This window comes from Drosophila virilis, chromosome 4 (assembly GCF_030788295.1).
Source record: "Drosophila virilis strain 15010-1051.87 chromosome 4, Dvir_AGI_RSII-ME, whole genome shotgun sequence".
NCBI classification, from domain to species: domain Eukaryota; kingdom Metazoa; phylum Arthropoda; class Insecta; order Diptera; family Drosophilidae; genus Drosophila; species Drosophila virilis.
Window position 1 is genome coordinate 24,820,931 of NC_091546.1, and position 16,777 is coordinate 24,837,707.

Below are 16,777 nucleotides of genomic sequence, written 5' to 3' on the forward strand. Positions count from 1 at the left end.
TTTGTGTGATTATATTTTCTTTTGTATGTAATTAATATGCCACGATATCGTATTAGTCTTACACTTGATATTTTCCTAATGTATATATATATATATTATCTGCATACATATCTAATTTTTAAATTGTTTAATATTAAAAATATATAAAAATTTGTAATTTTACACGCATATTATTTGTTATTTTAAAAACAAAATAAAATTGTTGAATTGGATACTTTTTAATTTTTTATTTTTCACCGAATTGGCAACAACAATTGCTTGGATTTATTATAACACATCGAAGTCTAAGTTCCTAAAGGCAAATGCTCGCTTGAATGAAAGGCCTAATTTTTGTTACTCTCTGGCCAGTGCAAATATCTTTATTCGCATGCAATAATAAAATAGTGTCTTTATTTAGTTTTGCTCTATAATTACAGATACCGACAAATTTTTACATGGCTTGCTTATGAAACATTATATGTATTTAAAAATACAGCTAAACATATGTAAATGCATAAGAAGCATAAATTGTTCAAAATGCGAGTAGATGCAAAGAAAAATGAACTGTGAATCTGTCTAGTTGAATCTGTTTTGGGCTTGCTTGAAAGGTAGCATAATACGCGTGAGGTCCGCTTTATAAATTAATCATATAACATTGGCTATAGCTTTTGTCTTAATATCAATGCCTACGCATGCGTCAGAACCTGCGGCTGAATGCCCAGCCTGTCGATAATATACTGCGGCATGCAGAACGTCGGATTAATCGCCTTGAGTCCGGAATGGCCCAACAGCGAGAGGCCGCCAATGCCGAAGAGCGTGTGGAATATGTCTGGCATGTTGCCGGTGCGATCAGAGAAGCCGCCCGTCTCCGTATCCTGACAGGAGAGAATGAACTGCTGCAGCTTCTCGGCGCTAATCCAATGCAGCCGCCCCATAATGGTCAGCGAAGAGAGCACCCACCAGGAGTAGCAGACATCGGGCAGCTTCTCGGGACGACCGTTGAGTCCGCCCGAGGGCAGCTGTCGCTCGCACAGCCACCAGCCCAACTTATCCACGTCCAACAGATGCAGCTGCTGTGTAAGCGACAGGAAGCCCACGCAGCAATAAATGAGTCCTGCAAGCGACACAAATTGTAGATTTTTGTTGTTGCAAATAATGAATGGCCATGACTCACCTGCATGTGACTCAGCGCCCGGTTTGGAGCCAAAGCCGCCATCCGTTTGATTGCAGCACGACATGACAAACCTAACCGCTTTGTCCACATCTATGCTCTGTTCCATGCGCTTGAGCAGCGACAGTGTGGCCACCGCACAGAAGCTAAACCGAGTATCCACCTCGCCCCACTTGTCGCCAAAGAAGCTGCCATCCGGCTGCTGCAGACCGACAACATAACGAACCACCGCATCGCAATCGATCACGTCCAGCGCGTCGTATGTGGACAGAACCTGCACCGCAGACAGCGTGTACAGCATGTGCGGATCGTGACCCTCGCAGGGCGCAAAGCCTCCGCTTACCGGACACTGGCAGCGCTTCACGAACTCAATGATGGACTTGCGGTCCAGCCGGTCCAGCTGGTCCATTATGTCCAGCGCTGTGACGCCCCAGTAAATGCCCGACATGCGCAGGAACTCGGTCATGCAATACTCGTAGTCGTCCTCCTGTTTGCCATGGTTCTCAATATATTCGACGTGCTTCCAAAATTGTAATTTGCTGGTGTCGGCGTTCTCATCAGTATCGCCGGCGGAGCCTCCGTTTGAAGGCTTGACGAAGCTCGTGAAATCCATTGCTGATTGTGTTCAATTGAGTGTTGATTTTTAGCAATTAATTGCTCTACTGCTGTGTTGACATTATTAATAACGCCTTGCAACAATTTAGTTGTTGCTGTTTTGCGGCTGAGAATAAATGTGCTAAAAAATCCATCGATTCGAATACAAACTAAAAAAATACCGCACTTGCAGCTGACTTGCCATCAATTTTAAAAAGATTCGATTTGGTAAATAAATTTTAAAAAGATTCGATTTGGTAATATATATATTTTTTAGTGTAGAATTGTTTGGTAATTAAAATATTCACATTTTCTTATAGGCAAAAGCAAAAATTAAAGATGCAGCAGACTAGTTTGTAATGTAGTTGGCAACGCAGCATATTGCCAATCACTTTGACTAACACAAAAATAATCGCAATTCTTACAGTGATTGAAATAAGTAAGAGACGCTCTTTTGAACATTTAAATTAATCAATTTGATAAATGTTTTTGTTTATTAACTAAACAAATGAATTGACAGCCTCTTTATGTAATGTGTATATTCATAATTTGATATTACTTTTATTCTTAAACGGACTAGCATGCATAGGTAGTCCACAAACTTTTCTTGTTCACTGTATATACATATAAACACATGTATGTACCACTTATATTCTTACAATATTTAAAAAGATACTCAAATAATTGATGAGGGCCGAGGCTCGTCAATGTTGAGAGACACAATATGCTTTTTGGCCACCATGACGTTGCCCAGCAGACGAGGCTCTTGTCCCTCCACCAGATACTCGGCGCACATGGACAACACAATGTTGGCATCCCGATCCGTGCAGTTGAAGAAGCCAACCAATACACGTCCGTCAGTGATAACGATCCGCAAGACGCGACCCAGCCACTTCTGAAGCTTTCGACGTCCTTCCGTCAGGTTTGCATCAATCATTTGCGGCGCATTCGTTGTTATGCGAAAGGGTTCGGCGGCAGGTGGCGGGGGCTGTGGCTGCACCTGAGTTCCGCTGATGCTAAGATCGGACATGTTGCTTGGCAGCCTGTTTTTGTTAAATATGTATATTTTTAAACTGAACTGCTGAATTAAAGTGTTTGTTTTGGTTGATTGCTGATGAAAGTGCGAACGATATGAGCGATAGCTGACTATCGATAACCAACTATCGCATTGGCATCGATAGTCTGTCAGCTGCAGAACTTTTTTAATTGCTTCTCTTCGTTCAATTAATTTACTACATTTTTTAAAATGTCGCCGAAAGCTCTTAATATTGGTGATCCGTTTCCCAACTTTGAGGCTCAGACCAATTTGGGCAAAATAGATTTCTATGACTGGATGGCCGACAGCTGGGCCATCCTCTTCTCGCACCCGGCAGATTTCACGCCCGTGTGCACCACGGAGCTTGCACGGGTTGCCCAATTGATTCCGGAATTTCAGAAGCGCGGCATTAAACCGATTGCTCTGTCCTGTGACACGGCAGAGTCTCACAACGCTTGGATCGAGGACATCAAAAGCTATGGCAGTAAGTTGTAGCACGTGCCACATGAGAACTGCCTCCTAATTCTTGGTTTCTTGAAGAGCTGGCTAGCTTCGATTATCCCATCATTGCGGACGATAAGCGCGAGCTGGCTGTCAAGTTGAATATGCTGGACAAGGATGAGCTGAATGCTGCCGGCATACCGCTCACCTGTCGCGCCGTCTTCGTTATCGACGACAAGAAGAAGCTGCGTCTCTCTATTTTATACCCAGCCACAACTGGTCGCAATTTCGAGTGAGCTTTAAATTTGACCACTTGAAACTTGACCATTAACTGAATTGTAATTTACTCCGGCAGTGAAATTTTGCGCGTTGTCGACTCGCTCAAGTTGACACAAACAAAGAGCGTGGCCACGCCCGCGGATTGGCAGCCGGGCGGCCAGTGCATGGTGCTGCCCACAGTGCAGGCTGTCGATGTGCCGCAGCTATTTCCTAACGGGGTGCAGACGATCCAGGTGCCCTCCGGCAAAAGCTATTTGCGCATCACTGCTCAGCCGCAGAACTAGAAGTATTCCAGGACAGCCGAATTGTGATATTCTGCATTTTACATGACTTTATTACAAAATTATAATTAACAACAAATCAAATTGTTTTACAACCATTTGCCCCAGTCTCGCAGGGAAGAGGCAACGCTGTGGGACCAAGCAAAAGCGCGCCCAGCCTGGGCAAAATGCACAAAACTTTCGTCTTACAAACTAAACATGTTGATCGTAAGGTAAGGATAAGGGGAATGTGCCACTAATAGCTTATGTGTGCTCGTTTGTTACAAACATAAAAAGTACATATACACACAGACTACATTAAAAATATACATATTGCAACTGGTTAAACTTATGAAACTAAATTCAAGGCCAACTCTCTGTACAAGAAGTGTAACGCGTTCGAGAATAAAAGCAAGCCAGACAAAGCTCGTCCCCATAACCGTGAGTATCTGCAAGAAGTTGAGTGTTATTGATCAAGTTACTAAGCCAAGCATTTATTCAATGGAATTTACTGATAAGATAAGTTCGCCAACGTTCAAGTGAGTATAATTTTTGTGGTATTCCGTTTAAGATCAGTTTGATATATGCGTTCTAAGGCCGAAGGATCGACCTGACTCGATATAACATTGATCTTTTACTCTCCGTTCTCACTTGATCGTTTTCAACTGTCTTTTGATTTTTATTTTTGTACTTACAATTTAACTACCATACCGATTAAGCTATTCTAATGGCTTGCGCCGTCAGCGGCGTCTGCTCTCCACCAACCGCGCGAGGCGTCGCACCAGGAAGGGCCACAGCACCAGAACCGCAAACCACAATGGCGAAATATCCTTGAAGAGCCACCAGGCTGGCTGCTTTCGTCCAGCTGGTGACTGCATCTTTTGTGCATTGCGCAGCTCCAGCAGAGACTGCTCCATGCAGCGCACCCGCTGCTGCACTGCAGCCATATCGCTGTTCATGCTGGCCACTGTGTTCTGTATTTGTCGCAACAGTTCCGTATTGTGTGTGATCGCTTCTGTGAGCTCCTGGGGCAGCATCGTTTCGTACGGATCATCGTACTCGTCATCGGAGGGCTCCACAATGGCCACGCTGCTGTTGTTTGTGTAATTGTTGTTGCTGCTCGAATCGTGTGCCGCGTAGCCGTTGCTTGTTTTGCTCGTGTAGCCATTGGTCAGCGGCGTCAGATGGCCATTGGTCAGGGTCTCCGTGGACGTGGCAACGGTGGGCGCATCCACCACACCAACTCCATTCGAGCTGCTGCCATGCTGTGGACTGTTTGTGCGCGAATGGAACGGCGAATTGGGATGCGATTCGGCCAGCTCACGCATGCCCGGCGATATCAGCTCCAGTTCATCCAAATTGATATTGGTCAGTCCCTCGAGGCTGCCGACAAAGTTTTGCACATTTTCCGTAAACGACATGGTCTCAATGATTTCCTGCAGACTTTCCACATAGCGCTGCATAGCCTGCTCCTTGCTCAAATTGCGATTGCTGTTCCACGCATCCCATTTGGCACGCCCAACAACATCCCAGAAGGGCGGCTTCTTTGGCGAGCAATTGCCCTCCGATGCCTGCTTAAACAGTCCATAGAACTTCAGCATCATGCTCATGCTGGGCTGATAGGGACCATTCTTGGGCAGACCCTTGATCACGTTGACGGCCGCCTGGAAACGCTCCTCAATGCTAGCCATTGCTGCCAATAACTGCTGAAATACAAATTCAAATGCAGCTGGCTATAAACATTAGATTAGATACAGATACAAACGGTTAAGGTTCAGCGATAATTGTGAATTACCCACCCCCCCCTCTCACTTCGTGGCACCCGCATGGCTTGAACATTTAACAACGAACGCCAACACGCAGGTGAATGGCGCTGATGCTGTCGCAAGCAGTTTACAAATTACCTAATTATCTTGTGCAAGTGCAGACACCCAAAAATGACGCTCTAAGCTTCTCTCGGGCAGTGTTTTTGTCCTCGTTGTTGTTGTTGTTGTTGTTGGGGTTTTGTTATTGATTCACATCGACTGATGCTGGCAACTGCATGTGTGTGTGTGTCTGTGTGCGTGTGTGTGTGTGCAGAGAAAAGACAAAGTTCGAGTTCTGAGGAGTCGAAGTTCAATAAAAATTATTGCTGCTGCTGCTGCATTTGTGTGTGGCAAACAAGCATCGCTGATAACAACTAATTATTGGCATTTAATGCAAATTGTTTATACGAACACCGAGCAGCAGCCGACGCTTAGCTGCCTACCGACTACTTGTTTTTAAATTCGTTTTGCAATAAAAATAAACAGACTTGGGAATGAATGTGGGTGAGACTATATATCGATATATTGATAATTGCGATAAATGCATTAAAATTGGCTTTGTGAATATCGATCACAAATACAGGGTGCTGCTGCAACTCATTTGATTGAATTTGCCAATTGAGTTGATTAGCCTCTTAAAATTACTTCAAATATTAATTAGGCGAAAAGTTACCAATGCATTTGACAGAATATTTCTCATTTAAAAAAATATCTCTTTCTATCTTTTATTTAATACACAGGGAGCATACAAATAGAAATAAACGCTTGTGTTATACAAATTGATTTTGATTTGATTGATTTCAAATAATCGAGAGCAAAGCAGATGTTTAGAGAAAATAATATAACGAAATTATGTGATTTTTGTTTATTAGGGCTTGCAATAATAAATAAAATAGAAGAAATTAATTTGCTATATATTGACTTGAATTCAAAAATTTGGCGCCATTTTGTAAGCCAACAGCTGGTAACAATTCCACAAAATGTCACTCATTACTCCACTATTCTTCTCAAAACGGTTAATTTTCAATTAATATCGAATTCGGGAATCCCTTGCAGTCTCGTTTAATTTAATTCAGTGGAATTTACTAACGAAAATAATGACTGGGGTTTTTATTTTTATTTCGTCGCATTTTGCGCAGATGCGCAAGGTTGTGTAATGATATAAATTCGATAACTCTTTTGCGATAAACACATTTAACGCTGCTCAACACTGCTCCGAATGTGTCATTATAATTTCGTCAACTTCAGCAATACGAAAAGTGCTTAATTATTTGCATTATTTTAACAACACACCAACGACGCAGAGCTTTTGGAAAAGCTGCAATAATCAAAGCTAAAAGCCGTGCATACGTGCATATTAAAAAAAGAAAAAAGAGAGAGTCAATAACAACGAAACCGCAAACGCTTAAGCAAACAATTTCACAACTCGTTATACACCCTCGGAAAAAAGGCGGCGCTGTCGACGTCAGACACAGTCAGTCTCAAGGCCAAGGAAGTAGCAACGATATTCAATTGCAATTAAACATGAAATTTGTGTCAACACAAAGCGACGACCAGCATTTTTATAATCAGGAGCAGCAACATCAGCAGTGCATAAATAAAAAACGCGCGTTCAAATCAACAACGTTCAGTTCGGTATCAGTTCTCAACATTTCCAAACGCGTGTTGTGCAACAAAAGGCAACAGCAGGCACAGCAACAAAGACAATATTGGAAGCATAAAAGCTTTTGCATAGCTGCGTCTTGATTAATCGTCTTGCACTTTAAATAAAGCACATAAAGATTAAGAACTATCCAATAACACCAAAAATTCTAACCTAAATTCCTGAACGCCCAACGCATAGAAAATCAATAAAAGCAGAGAACACGTGCAAGTGCCGCCAATAGTTGCCGCCAAGCGCGTGTGTAGAATTTTTTGTGTAGACTCACGCTCTCACGCTCGCGCGCAAAAGGACACTGCCCAACAAGGCTTGACTTTGTGTGTGTGTGTGTTTAGTCAAGATCAGCCAAAGTAAAACCAAACACAAAATTCGTCAACGCAACAGCAACAACAACAACAATAACAATATGCCGCGTCGTAATAAAAAAGCAGGAGGCAAAGGTGAGTCACAAAGAAAAATGAAAAAATGTCGTGGGTGATGTGGGACTGTGTTAAGAAGTGTAGCTGTTTTTTTTTTGTTTTTTATTGACCTTTTGCACACAGCGCTCTGTCAGGCATTACTCATTCAAATAGCATGAAATATACATTTCGTTGGCTTCAAAAGCTTTCGCCTCCAACCTGTTTGGCAATCATCGAAATATATATTTTTGTGTTTTGCTGCGCTGGCAAACGCAAAAGCTTTGCACGCGCTCAGCTGCTGAAGCAGAGCAACAAAACGAAGAAAATCCAACGGTTAAATGTCGTCCATTCGAATGCCGTAATACCCTGCCAGGGCATATACGTATGTATTTGGGAAAACTCTGTTGATCAGCACACTTGGCTTACAGATTTATAGTTAAAGCAATTTGGTAGACATTTGGAAATTATTAAAAGAAAACGACAATTTTATATTATTTTCGGTAAATTTGGCTTCTTGCAAAATGTCTTTCATAGCGCATAGACTCTGCGGCACGTTCAGTGTATGGCCACACTGTACAAGTGTGAACGTTCAATGCCAGCTTATCAAGAAATACACAAAGCAGCACACAAATACATACGTATTTATATATGTATGTATATTTCCTTTAGTAGGTGTATGTAAGCGCAGGCAGCAGCATGTCTGTATGTATAAGTAGGTTATATTTATAAATAAACATTGGATGCTTCTAGCAAAATAGGGCTTCTTATGCGGAAGCAGCCGCCGCCTACAAAAGTGTTCTCACTTTGTTAAGGGACTCAAATTATGCCCAGAGCAGCGGTCTCTCTCTCTCTCTCTCTCTCTCTCAACCCAAACTTACCAAACAACTTTCAAATTACAGTTGGTTTTTCCAACAGCTGTTCGGGCTGTTGTTGTGATTGCAAAACAAGCAACAATTTTGTTTTTGTTGAGATACATACGCACACACATGTACACAAATGTTTGTGTGTGTGTGTGTGTGTGTATGCCTTTCCCTGCAATGGGAAAATGAAAAGTCAATTGGCGGAAATTGCCTTGTCCCAAATCGGTAGTCAGCTGCTAAGTGAAAATTGTTGTGTGTATATAGAAAGTTAAGCGAGTTTTTCTTTGGCAACAACAAACGCTAAAACTTGTTGCACAACATTTTCATTTGAAGGTCGTACAATTGCCCCAAAAATGCCAATGCGCATTCAATTACTTTTGTTGTGCTCGTACCCACAAATTAAAATACACACACACACGCACATACATGTAATTGTATTGTATGATGTACGCACACAAGCACATGCCAAAAATATCGCTGCCAAGCGGAAAATTAAGGTACTAGAAATTGTTGCTTTGTATGTATGTATATATTGTACATATTATGTACACGCACACAAACATCAATATGTCTCGCTCACGAGAGCTGAGTCATATCACAAGAAATGAATGTGTTAACAGTTTGTGCAGCGATGAGAACGCAAATAATTTGACAGTGAGGCAACAGTGGGAATAAAGTGATTTAACAGTTTAGGCAGCACTGCCAGTCATCTAAGTGTGTACAGTGAGGTAACATTGGGAATAGTCATTTAACAGTCATGTGTGCAGTTTGCATTAACAGCTTGATTTGGCAGCGCGATCGAACAACTGTTAGACCTGCATTGGGATCAGTTATATCACACAAAATAAATTTGTTAACAGTTTAACAGTGAGGCAACAGTGAGAATAAAGTGATTTAACAGTTCAGGCAGCGCTGCCAGAGGCAACAGTGGGAACAGCTTGATTAGCAGCGCGATCGAACAACTGTTAGACCAGCCTTGGGATCAGTTTAAATAGCAGCGGAAAGGATTAAACACATTAAATTCAATAAACCTACAGTTTGGACAGCACGTTAATGCAAGCATTTTAACAAACTTTAGCAGGCCGCACCAACGACTCCAATTCGGAGGACGAGTCCTTTGACAATGTAAGTGTTTATTCGCACGTCTCGGAGATCGCCTCTTCGGAGGCAGCCGAGGATCTGGCCAACGAGCGCTTCGAGGAGAAATTCGAAAAGGCTCTGGAACAGGCCACCGAGAAGTCGGCCCAGACACGCGTCCAGGCATTGCAGGCTATCTGTGAGCTGCTGATGCATCGTTATATGCCCGATTTCGTTGAGGATCGCAAAATGACGCTCATGGACTTTGTGGAGAAGAGCGTGCGCCGCGGCAAGGGCCAGGAGCAGATGTGGGGTGCACGCCTGGCGCCACTGCTGGTGCTGCAGCTGGGCGGCGAGGAGGGCATGTCCAAGGCCATGAACCAGTTCTTGCTGACCACCGTGCAGGATAAATCCGTCAATTATGATGCACGCGCCAAATGCTGCACAGCCCTGGGCCTGCTCAACTTCCTGGACTGCGAGGATATTGGCGAACTGGTGCAGCTGATGCAGTTCTTCGAGACCATCTTCGCCGGCAGCTATTTGCGCGGCGACGACAAGACGCCCATTTCCGTCACTGCCGAGGCCGGAACCTTGCATGCCGAGGCTCTGTCCGCATGGGGCTTGCTGCTGACGCTCGTCCCCTCGGGCGACTTTGTCTCATTGATGACCACCGGACAGCACAAATTTCCGTAAGCAGCCGGAAGCAGACCGAGCCAAATGCTAGATTCTGATCGAACTAATTGCCCTTGCAGGTCTATCAAAAAGTTTTTGGGTCTATTGCAATCACCGCATTTGGATGTACGCATGGCCGCTGGCGAGACAATTGCCCTAATTCTGGAATCGGGCCGTGCACACGATGAGAACTTCCTGGAGGAGCACATCGGTGAGCTGTGCGATGCCGTCAAGCAGCTGGCCACCGATTCGCACAAATATCGCGCTAAACGCGATCGCAAGGCGCAGCGCGCCACGTTCCGCGATGTTTTGCGCTATCTGGAGGTGAGTCTTGGACACGAACGGACTATAGATTAGACATAGTATACAAAACACGCTGCGATTTGTTAATTTAAATTTATACATATCAAACAGTTGTGTACAAACCGAGCAGCAACAGGGTTTAGAGATTACTTTTAAGACTATTGTTTCATGTCGGTGCAGTTGAACCGGATCTCGTGCCGGCAATGATTCGCCAGGCACTTGGAATGATCGTGCAGTTTGTTGCGCATAATGATGCAGCCGTTGCGGCTAATTGAGTCCATGTATTCGGTAAAGTTCGGCACCTTGCGGAACGTGCTGCCCGTCGTCTTCCAGTGCGAGTTGTTGCCCGAGTTGACAAACTGCGAGGAATCGGAGAATGTGGTCTTGAATGGCTTATAGGCTTGCTCGCATTCATCGGCCTTGACCTCGTAGCCGGTCGTATTTTCGCGCTCTAGCTGCTTCATCACATCCGAACGGAATTCGGAACATGGCGCCTTTGTTGCCAACAGTTTGTCCGATTTCATTTTGGATGCTTCGTCTGTGGGCTTCATGCTCTCGTAGATGCCCTCTGGATACTCGTTCACGTCACAGTAGTCAATCTGATATGTTGTGTACATGCGATTCGTTTCCAGCCTGCGTCCCAATTCCTCCTTGGGCATTAATTTTAGGCGCTCGTACAAATCCGGATAGACGTTGCGCAATATTTTGAGAAACCGATTCGGCTGCAGTTTCGTGCAATCCGATTCGGGGGCAAATGCCATTTTCTCCACCTGATCCTGGGCCAGTTCGGTTGGTATTAGACGTGGATCCACTAAACGTCCCATCGGTGCTATACCCGTCCATTCCACGCCCGAGCAATTCTTGACCGCGTCCGCCGGCGGCTTTATCTTGTCCTCCTCGACGCATTCGCATTCCACAACCTTTGGCCCCCCGAAGCCGTCGTGGGTCTTGAGGTGGCTCATAAACTCGTAGCGTTTCGTGTTCGGCGGAACATAGTCGTGCTGATAAGTGGAGAGCATCATTTTGAAGGCCGGCTTAAAGAAATATTGCTGTTTTTGGGTTTTATTTTTTTATATTTTTTTTTTTAAATTTTATAATTATCCTTTTAAGTTCCACATAAAATTTTGAGCGGCTCAAGAAAGAGTAAAACTAATATAAATAGTTGATAGAGAATTTGTTAAGAGCTAGAAGTTTTCGGTCTGAAATTTGTGTCGACGCTTGCTAAATATGACGCCTTTATATTGTGTGACCATGCAGGAGGATATATCGCCTGAGATCAATATACGTTTCGGACACGATGCGCTCACATTGGATTCCTGGTCCATACACCATCAGTACTCGGCCCTGTGCACTGTTATGGGTCCCGGCATGACCTCACAGCTGCAGGAGAATGAATTCATACGCGATATTTTTCAGCTGGGACCGCGACCCACCAACACTGGCATCAATGGCAATGCCAAGGTCAAACAGTCAAAGTTGGAGCGCGTAAGTGAAATATCATCGGTTTACAATTGCTTAAACTAATATTATTCGTATCCATTTGCAGCATCTGGTGAATGCTGCCGCTTTCAAGGCACGTTCCATAACGCGTGGCAAGAACCGCGACAAGCGCTCGGCCGTCGTACAATAAGCTCCCCTGCTGCCGCCTCCAGTTAACAACAACCTGGCTGGCAATATCCTAGCATACATATATATCAATATGAGCACTCATCCATTCGCCGAATCCCAGGACTGGCGCCCATTAGTTGAATTGTTTTACGTAGTCCATGAAACGGCGTAGCGTACCAAAAGCTGCATCAGTCGCTCTAAATTAAGGCACTTTCGGCCAAGTTATATTTCTCGACTAAATTCAAATAGTTTTCTAGCAACTAAAAATAAAAGATATTTAGCTTGTAGCTTTCAGTCGATTTAGCATATATATATATATATCGCATCTTATATTATTAGCTAGTAATGTGATCTATGAAATTGAATTTTGGCATTAAATTGTGTGCCAGCTTGAAGGACTGTGTGAATTTTTAGTTTAGTCTCTATTTTTTCTTTACGTTGTTGATCTTTTCAAATATACATATATATGTCGGAACAGAGAAATCACTTTCTCTGCAATTAGGCATACTGGCAGTACAGCAAGTCCCGAGTGTCGTTATAGTCACAAAATAATTATATTTTTAGGAGCGAGCACGTCTGTTCTCTATGACTTCCACTTTTAGAATGAATAATTTTCATCGTCCTCGAGCATACTACTCATGCTCTTGTCATTCTATATTCTTCTCTGACTTTTAGTACTGTTAGTGAACATTCAACACTATAGCAAACTGGACGTTATACAACACACTCGGGCCATGCTCGGCAGAGACTATCTTTTTTGTCTCACACCATGCTTTCAGTAGCAACCCTAATACAAGTAGGACAGTTATGTTAAATAGCAGTACCTTCTGTCAAATTCTCTGATTCTTACTAACACTTAATCGTTAGCATTCAAAATAATACTCACAATAATTTATTGGATACACGACACGGCCTTCCTGACATTTCACACGTCCTCGTGTGTACATTTCGCTTAGATCATGCCATAGTCAAAATTGTTGGGTAAAATTTATTAGTCATTACTTTACTTTAAGAATAGCTTTACAAACAGCAGTATCATCGGTCATTGTAGGTTTTATTTTTTTTTTTATTTTTTTTTTTTTTTTTTTTTTTTTTTTTTGTTGTTGTTCTGTCATCACACGTCTATAGGCTCTTGCTGCCCAGCAACGATAACATGGAGCGGATCCATACAGGTCTTTCAACCTCTGACCCCCGCCATAATATCACCCGCTTCAGCACGCCATGATCGAGCACTTGTGCACGGCGTGAGTATTATGGTGCGGTCTTAGCCATCGTGTATGAGCCCAACCGCACTCTCTCTTAGTGCCACAGTGTCTTGAGCAATGTCCTCAACATTGTCACACTCATCATCTCTCAAATCTATCAACTCCTCCGATACATTGTTGCTTGGAAAAGCTCGCAAATACTCATGTGCATACTTAAACGTGCGCTTACTCGTCAATGACTTTAATAAATATCTGTCTCCATCAAGTATTTCGATTATCTCAAAAGGTCCCTTAAACTTGGGATCTAACTTCGTTTGATTTCGTTCTTCCCTCTTGAGTAGGACATGATCACCAAGCTTATATTTTACAATTTTTGCTTTATTTTTATCAAACCTAGCCTTATCATATTTAGCGTTATTCACCATGTTATCTTTCGCTTGTGCTCTTATTAAATCTTTATCAATTGTTTTTTCATCTGATATTGTTATCATTCCTAACGGCCTTGCCTCTTTACCGATTAGCAATTCTAACGGACTATATTTCGTTACACGATTTGTCGTGCAATTTATTGCCAGCTGTATGTCTTTTAAAGCGTCTTGCCAGGATCGCTGACTACTCTCAACCGCTGTGAGCATGCTCTTCAAGGTGCTCATGACACGCTCTACTTGGCCGTTTGCTCGACTGGCGCCCGTCGCAATCAGGTGTAAACCTATCTTCTGCGAAGAACAAAATTCCCTAAACCTTGTGCTAGCAAAACATTTACCCTGATCAGCTATGATGCGTGCCGGCACTCCGAATAGTGCAACAGTTTCTTTGACTGCCTTAATGCAGTTTTCCGTATTAAGGTTCAGCGTATGTTGAAGGTGAACAAATTTTGTGAATGCATCAACTTGAACTATGATGTACTCTTTTAAGTCGTTTTTGCCACTTAATTTTTCGGTTATATCAATATGCACAGTGTGCCAGGGTATGTCATCTTTAGGAATCGGGTGCATTTCTATTTGTAGCTTACCAGATGGTGGTTTTGACACTCTACAGGTAATGCAATTTTCTACAAACTTTTTCACATACTTAGACATCTTCTCGAACCAGTAGTTGGCATACATTTTGTCTAGAGTTTTCTTCCACCCTAAATGCATTATGGCTTCGTGAACATTGTTAATGACTGACCATCTAAAGGCTCTAGGTATTACAGGCAAACATTTTGTGCTGCCATTTCTTTGAATCCTTCGATATAATACTCCTGCTCTCAATTCGTACGACGCTGAGATAGCTTCTCCCATCTTATGGTTTCGCAATTTTAAGGTTATGGAAGCAATGTCAGAATCTCGTTGCTGTTCGGCTAGAAGCCAATCGTCGGTTATCTCAGCTAGGTTTATGTGCATTTCAACCGTTTTCGCTGAGGATTTATAATCAGTAGGCAACGGATTGCGCGAGAAAAAATCAGCATGTAACATGCGTTCTCCCTTCCTGTATTCAATGCTGAAATCAAATGATTGCAGATATGCCCACCATCTATGTACCCTTGGGGTAAGGTTAATTTTTTTGATACTTGCTTTCAGGGAGTTGCAATCTGTATGCACAATAAATTTTTGACCATGTAAATAATGGCGGAAGTGTCTTACTGCGTTGTAAACTGCGAGGGTCTCAAGCTCGTATGAATGATATTTTGCTTCAGCCATTGTCGTACATTTGCTGTAATATTCAATGACTCTGGGTCTATTTTCTATCTTGTGCATTAAAATAGCACCATATCCAATAGAACTTGCGTCTGTATGTAATTCAATTGGCTTTAGTGGATCGAAAATTGTCAAAACGGAGTCATTAGTCAAAATTGATACGATTTTTTGACGAATTTCCTCATATTCCGGCTTCCAGACAAATTTATTATTCTTGGAGGTGAGATTATATAAAGCTTTCATCTGCTCAGAAAATTTTGGTACGAATTGCCTAAAATACGAGGCTAGGCCTATGAATTGTCGCACCTGCGTTACTGACTGCGGTGACGGCAATTCGGCCAACGCTTGTATCTTGCGTGGATTTGGTCGAATTTGACCCGCTTCAACCAAGTATCCTAAATATTCTATGCTTGTTTTCAAGAACGAGCATTTTGTAATGTTAAATGAGAATCCAGCTCTAGACAAGTTTTCCAAGACCGTTTGTAGCCTTTCAAGTGCCTCTTCCTTTGTCTTCGCTAGAATTAACACGTCATCTATATAGACGATGGCATACGTTTGAGCCAAATCACCCAATGCTCTCACGATTGCGCGCTGGAAAATCGAGGAAGCATTTTTTAATCCAAAAGGCATGGCCAAAAATTCATACTGTCCTTCTGGCGTGACAAAAGCAGTGCGCTCGATAGAGTCTGGGTGTATTGGAACTTGGTAAAAACCACTTGCCATGTCTAAACTGGAGAAATATTTGCCTTCACTCAGTCTATTAATTTGATCAGAAATCAAAGGCAGCGGATATTTGTCAGCGACCGTATTAGCATTCAGTTCCCGATAATCGACACATAGTCGATCGGTTCCATTTTTCTTTCTTACCATCAGCATTGGGCTTGCAAATGGAGAGCAACTAGGACGTATAACGTTTGCGTCTAACAATTCTTTTACTTTATTTCGCACGACTTCTTTTTCTTCTATGCTTAACCTATACGGACGCCTTTGTACAGTTTTATTTGGGTCAAGCAGGCGGATTTCAAGTTCACCCGTAGTTACTCGCGTTTGAGGAATACCCTCAATAAATTTATCAGCATAGTTTTGCAATAATTCTAGCAGACGATTCTTATCAGTGTTGCTTAATGCTCTATCGTTATTCAGATGCTCTACGTAACTTATATCTGGCACTTTTATTAGTACATCAACAGTTTTGGTTTTGTACATTTCAAATTTGTCGGCCTCGATGGAGACTCCAAAGCCTAATCCGAGTATATCACGGCCTATCAATACATCGTATTTCAAAAACTTATCCATTATTACATGAAATAATATTTCTAAGGAGTACTGATCAATTTTAACAGTAGCCAAGATTTGCATAGTGCTATACACAGGATTTTCTCCAATACCCCTCAAAACTATCAAATTATTAATTCTTTTTCCGGAAAATTTCTCGGCACAACTCTCTCTGATGAGCGTACATTCCGCTCCAGAGTCAAAACAAAATGGAACGAGCTCACCAGATTGACGCAGGATTCCTTTTGGCTCGGACACACAACAGATGTTTATACGCTTGTCATGTGATCCAACACCGCTCGTAGAAACTCCTTTCGTACATGAAGACGCAATGTGGCCAGCATCGCCACATTTGAAGCAGGTAACGGCAGATCGAACTTTAGGTAATGCTGAGTTTTTTGACACGTTGCCTTCTTCATACTTCCTCTTGCGGCATTCGACCATCTTGTGTCCGAGGTTTCCACAATGATGACAT

At 42.7% G+C, this 16,777-nt stretch overlaps 6 protein-coding genes across 10 annotated transcripts; 2 read left to right on the top strand and 4 right to left on the bottom strand.

Annotated features, from left to right (window-relative positions):
- Positions 1–212: 212 nt before the first annotated feature.
- On the bottom strand, positions 213–1,886 carry RabGGTb (geranylgeranyl transferase type-2 subunit beta). Its single transcript, XM_002057751.4, has 2 exons — positions 1,154–1,886; positions 213–1,093 (listed from the first exon to the last, which is right to left on the bottom strand). The coding sequence occupies exons 1-2, from the start codon at positions 1,761–1,763 to the stop codon at positions 666–668; spliced, it is 1,038 nt and encodes a 345-aa protein (XP_002057787.1). The 5' UTR covers positions 1,764–1,886; the 3' UTR covers positions 213–665.
- A 382-nt stretch (positions 1,887–2,268) lies between these two features.
- Positions 2,269–2,889, bottom strand: Sbat (LSMD1 domain-containing protein Sbat). The gene has a single exon (XM_002057750.4). The coding sequence runs from the start codon at positions 2,772–2,774 to the stop codon at positions 2,421–2,423; it is 354 nt and encodes a 117-aa protein (XP_002057786.1). The 5' UTR covers positions 2,775–2,889; the 3' UTR covers positions 2,269–2,420.
- A 30-nt stretch (positions 2,890–2,919) lies between these two features.
- On the top strand, positions 2,920–4,099 carry Prx6a (Peroxiredoxin 6a). The gene is made up of 3 exons (XM_002057749.4): positions 2,920–3,264; positions 3,321–3,513; positions 3,577–4,099. The coding sequence occupies exons 1-3, from the start codon at positions 2,991–2,993 to the stop codon at positions 3,782–3,784; spliced, it is 675 nt and encodes a 224-aa protein (XP_002057785.1). The 5' UTR covers positions 2,920–2,990; the 3' UTR covers positions 3,785–4,099.
- Positions 3,814–6,076, bottom strand: LOC6634191 (acyl-CoA-binding domain-containing protein 5). Of its 4 annotated transcripts, none has more exons than XM_070209387.1 (3): positions 5,665–6,076; positions 4,456–5,489; positions 3,814–4,209 (listed from the first exon to the last, which is right to left on the bottom strand). In XM_070209387.1, the coding sequence occupies exon 2, from the start codon at positions 5,449–5,451 to the stop codon at positions 4,501–4,503; it is 951 nt and encodes a 316-aa protein (XP_070065488.1). In that variant the 5' UTR covers positions 5,452–5,489; positions 5,665–6,076; the 3' UTR covers positions 3,814–4,209; positions 4,456–4,500. The 4 variants fall into 4 exon arrangements, with proteins under 4 accessions (XP_070065488.1, XP_015025334.1, XP_032293767.1 ...); XM_015169848.3 differs by having other exon boundaries at positions 4,456–5,493; XM_032437876.2 differs by having other exon boundaries at positions 4,456–5,463; positions 5,665–6,075.
- Positions 6,077–6,793: 717 nt separating this feature from the next.
- Ifrd1 (Interferon-related developmental regulator 1) lies at positions 6,794–12,538 on the top strand. 2 transcript variants are annotated; one of them, XM_002057746.4, is made up of 5 exons: positions 6,794–7,665; positions 9,565–10,249; positions 10,313–10,556; positions 11,793–12,020; positions 12,082–12,538. In XM_002057746.4, exons 1-5 carry the CDS (start codon positions 7,632–7,634, stop codon positions 12,163–12,165), a joined length of 1,275 nt encoding a protein of 424 aa, XP_002057782.1. In that variant the 5' UTR covers positions 6,794–7,631; the 3' UTR covers positions 12,166–12,538. The 2 variants fall into 2 exon arrangements, with proteins under 2 accessions (XP_002057782.1, XP_015025182.1); XM_015169696.2 differs by having other exon boundaries at positions 6,795–7,665; positions 9,562–10,249.
- Positions 10,615–11,675, bottom strand: LOC6634190 (uncharacterized). Its single transcript, XM_002057747.4, has one exon. It carries the CDS (start codon positions 11,555–11,557, stop codon positions 10,694–10,696), a length of 864 nt encoding a protein of 287 aa, XP_002057783.1. The 5' UTR covers positions 11,558–11,675; the 3' UTR covers positions 10,615–10,693.
- Positions 12,539–16,777: the final 4,239 nt, after the last annotated feature.

Coding starts and splice junctions, on each gene's coding strand:
- LOC6634191 (XM_070209387.1), bottom strand. CDS start 5,451: ATGGCTAGCATTGAGGAGCGTTTCCAGGCGGCCGTCAACGTGATCAAG.
- Sbat (XM_002057750.4), bottom strand. CDS start 2,774: ATGTCCGATCTTAGCATCAGCGGAACTCAGGTGCAGCCACAGCCCCCG.
- Prx6a (XM_002057749.4), top strand. CDS start 2,991: ATGTCGCCGAAAGCTCTTAATATTGGTGATCCGTTTCCCAACTTTGAG. Junction 3,265..3,320: donor GGACATCAAAAGCTATGGCA/GTAAGTTGTAGC, acceptor GGTTTCTTGAAG/AGCTGGCTAGCTTCGATTAT. Junction 3,514..3,576: donor ACAACTGGTCGCAATTTCGA/GTGAGCTTTAAA, acceptor TTACTCCGGCAG/TGAAATTTTGCGCGTTGTCG.
- RabGGTb (XM_002057751.4), bottom strand. CDS start 1,763: ATGGATTTCACGAGCTTCGTCAAGCCTTCAAACGGAGGCTCCGCCGGC. Junction 1,094..1,153: donor GGGCGCTGAGTCACATGCAG/GTGAGTCATGGC, acceptor TGTCGCTTGCAG/GACTCATTTATTGCTGCGTG.
- LOC6634190 (XM_002057747.4), bottom strand. CDS start 11,557: ATGATGCTCTCCACTTATCAGCACGACTATGTTCCGCCGAACACGAAA.
- Ifrd1 (XM_015169696.2), top strand. CDS start 7,632: ATGCCGCGTCGTAATAAAAAAGCAGGAGGCAAAG. Junction 10,557..11,792: donor ATGTTTTGCGCTATCTGGAG/GTGAGTCTTGGA, acceptor GTGACCATGCAG/GAGGATATATCGCCTGAGAT. Junction 12,021..12,081: donor AACAGTCAAAGTTGGAGCGC/GTAAGTGAAATA, acceptor ATCCATTTGCAG/CATCTGGTGAATGCTGCCGC.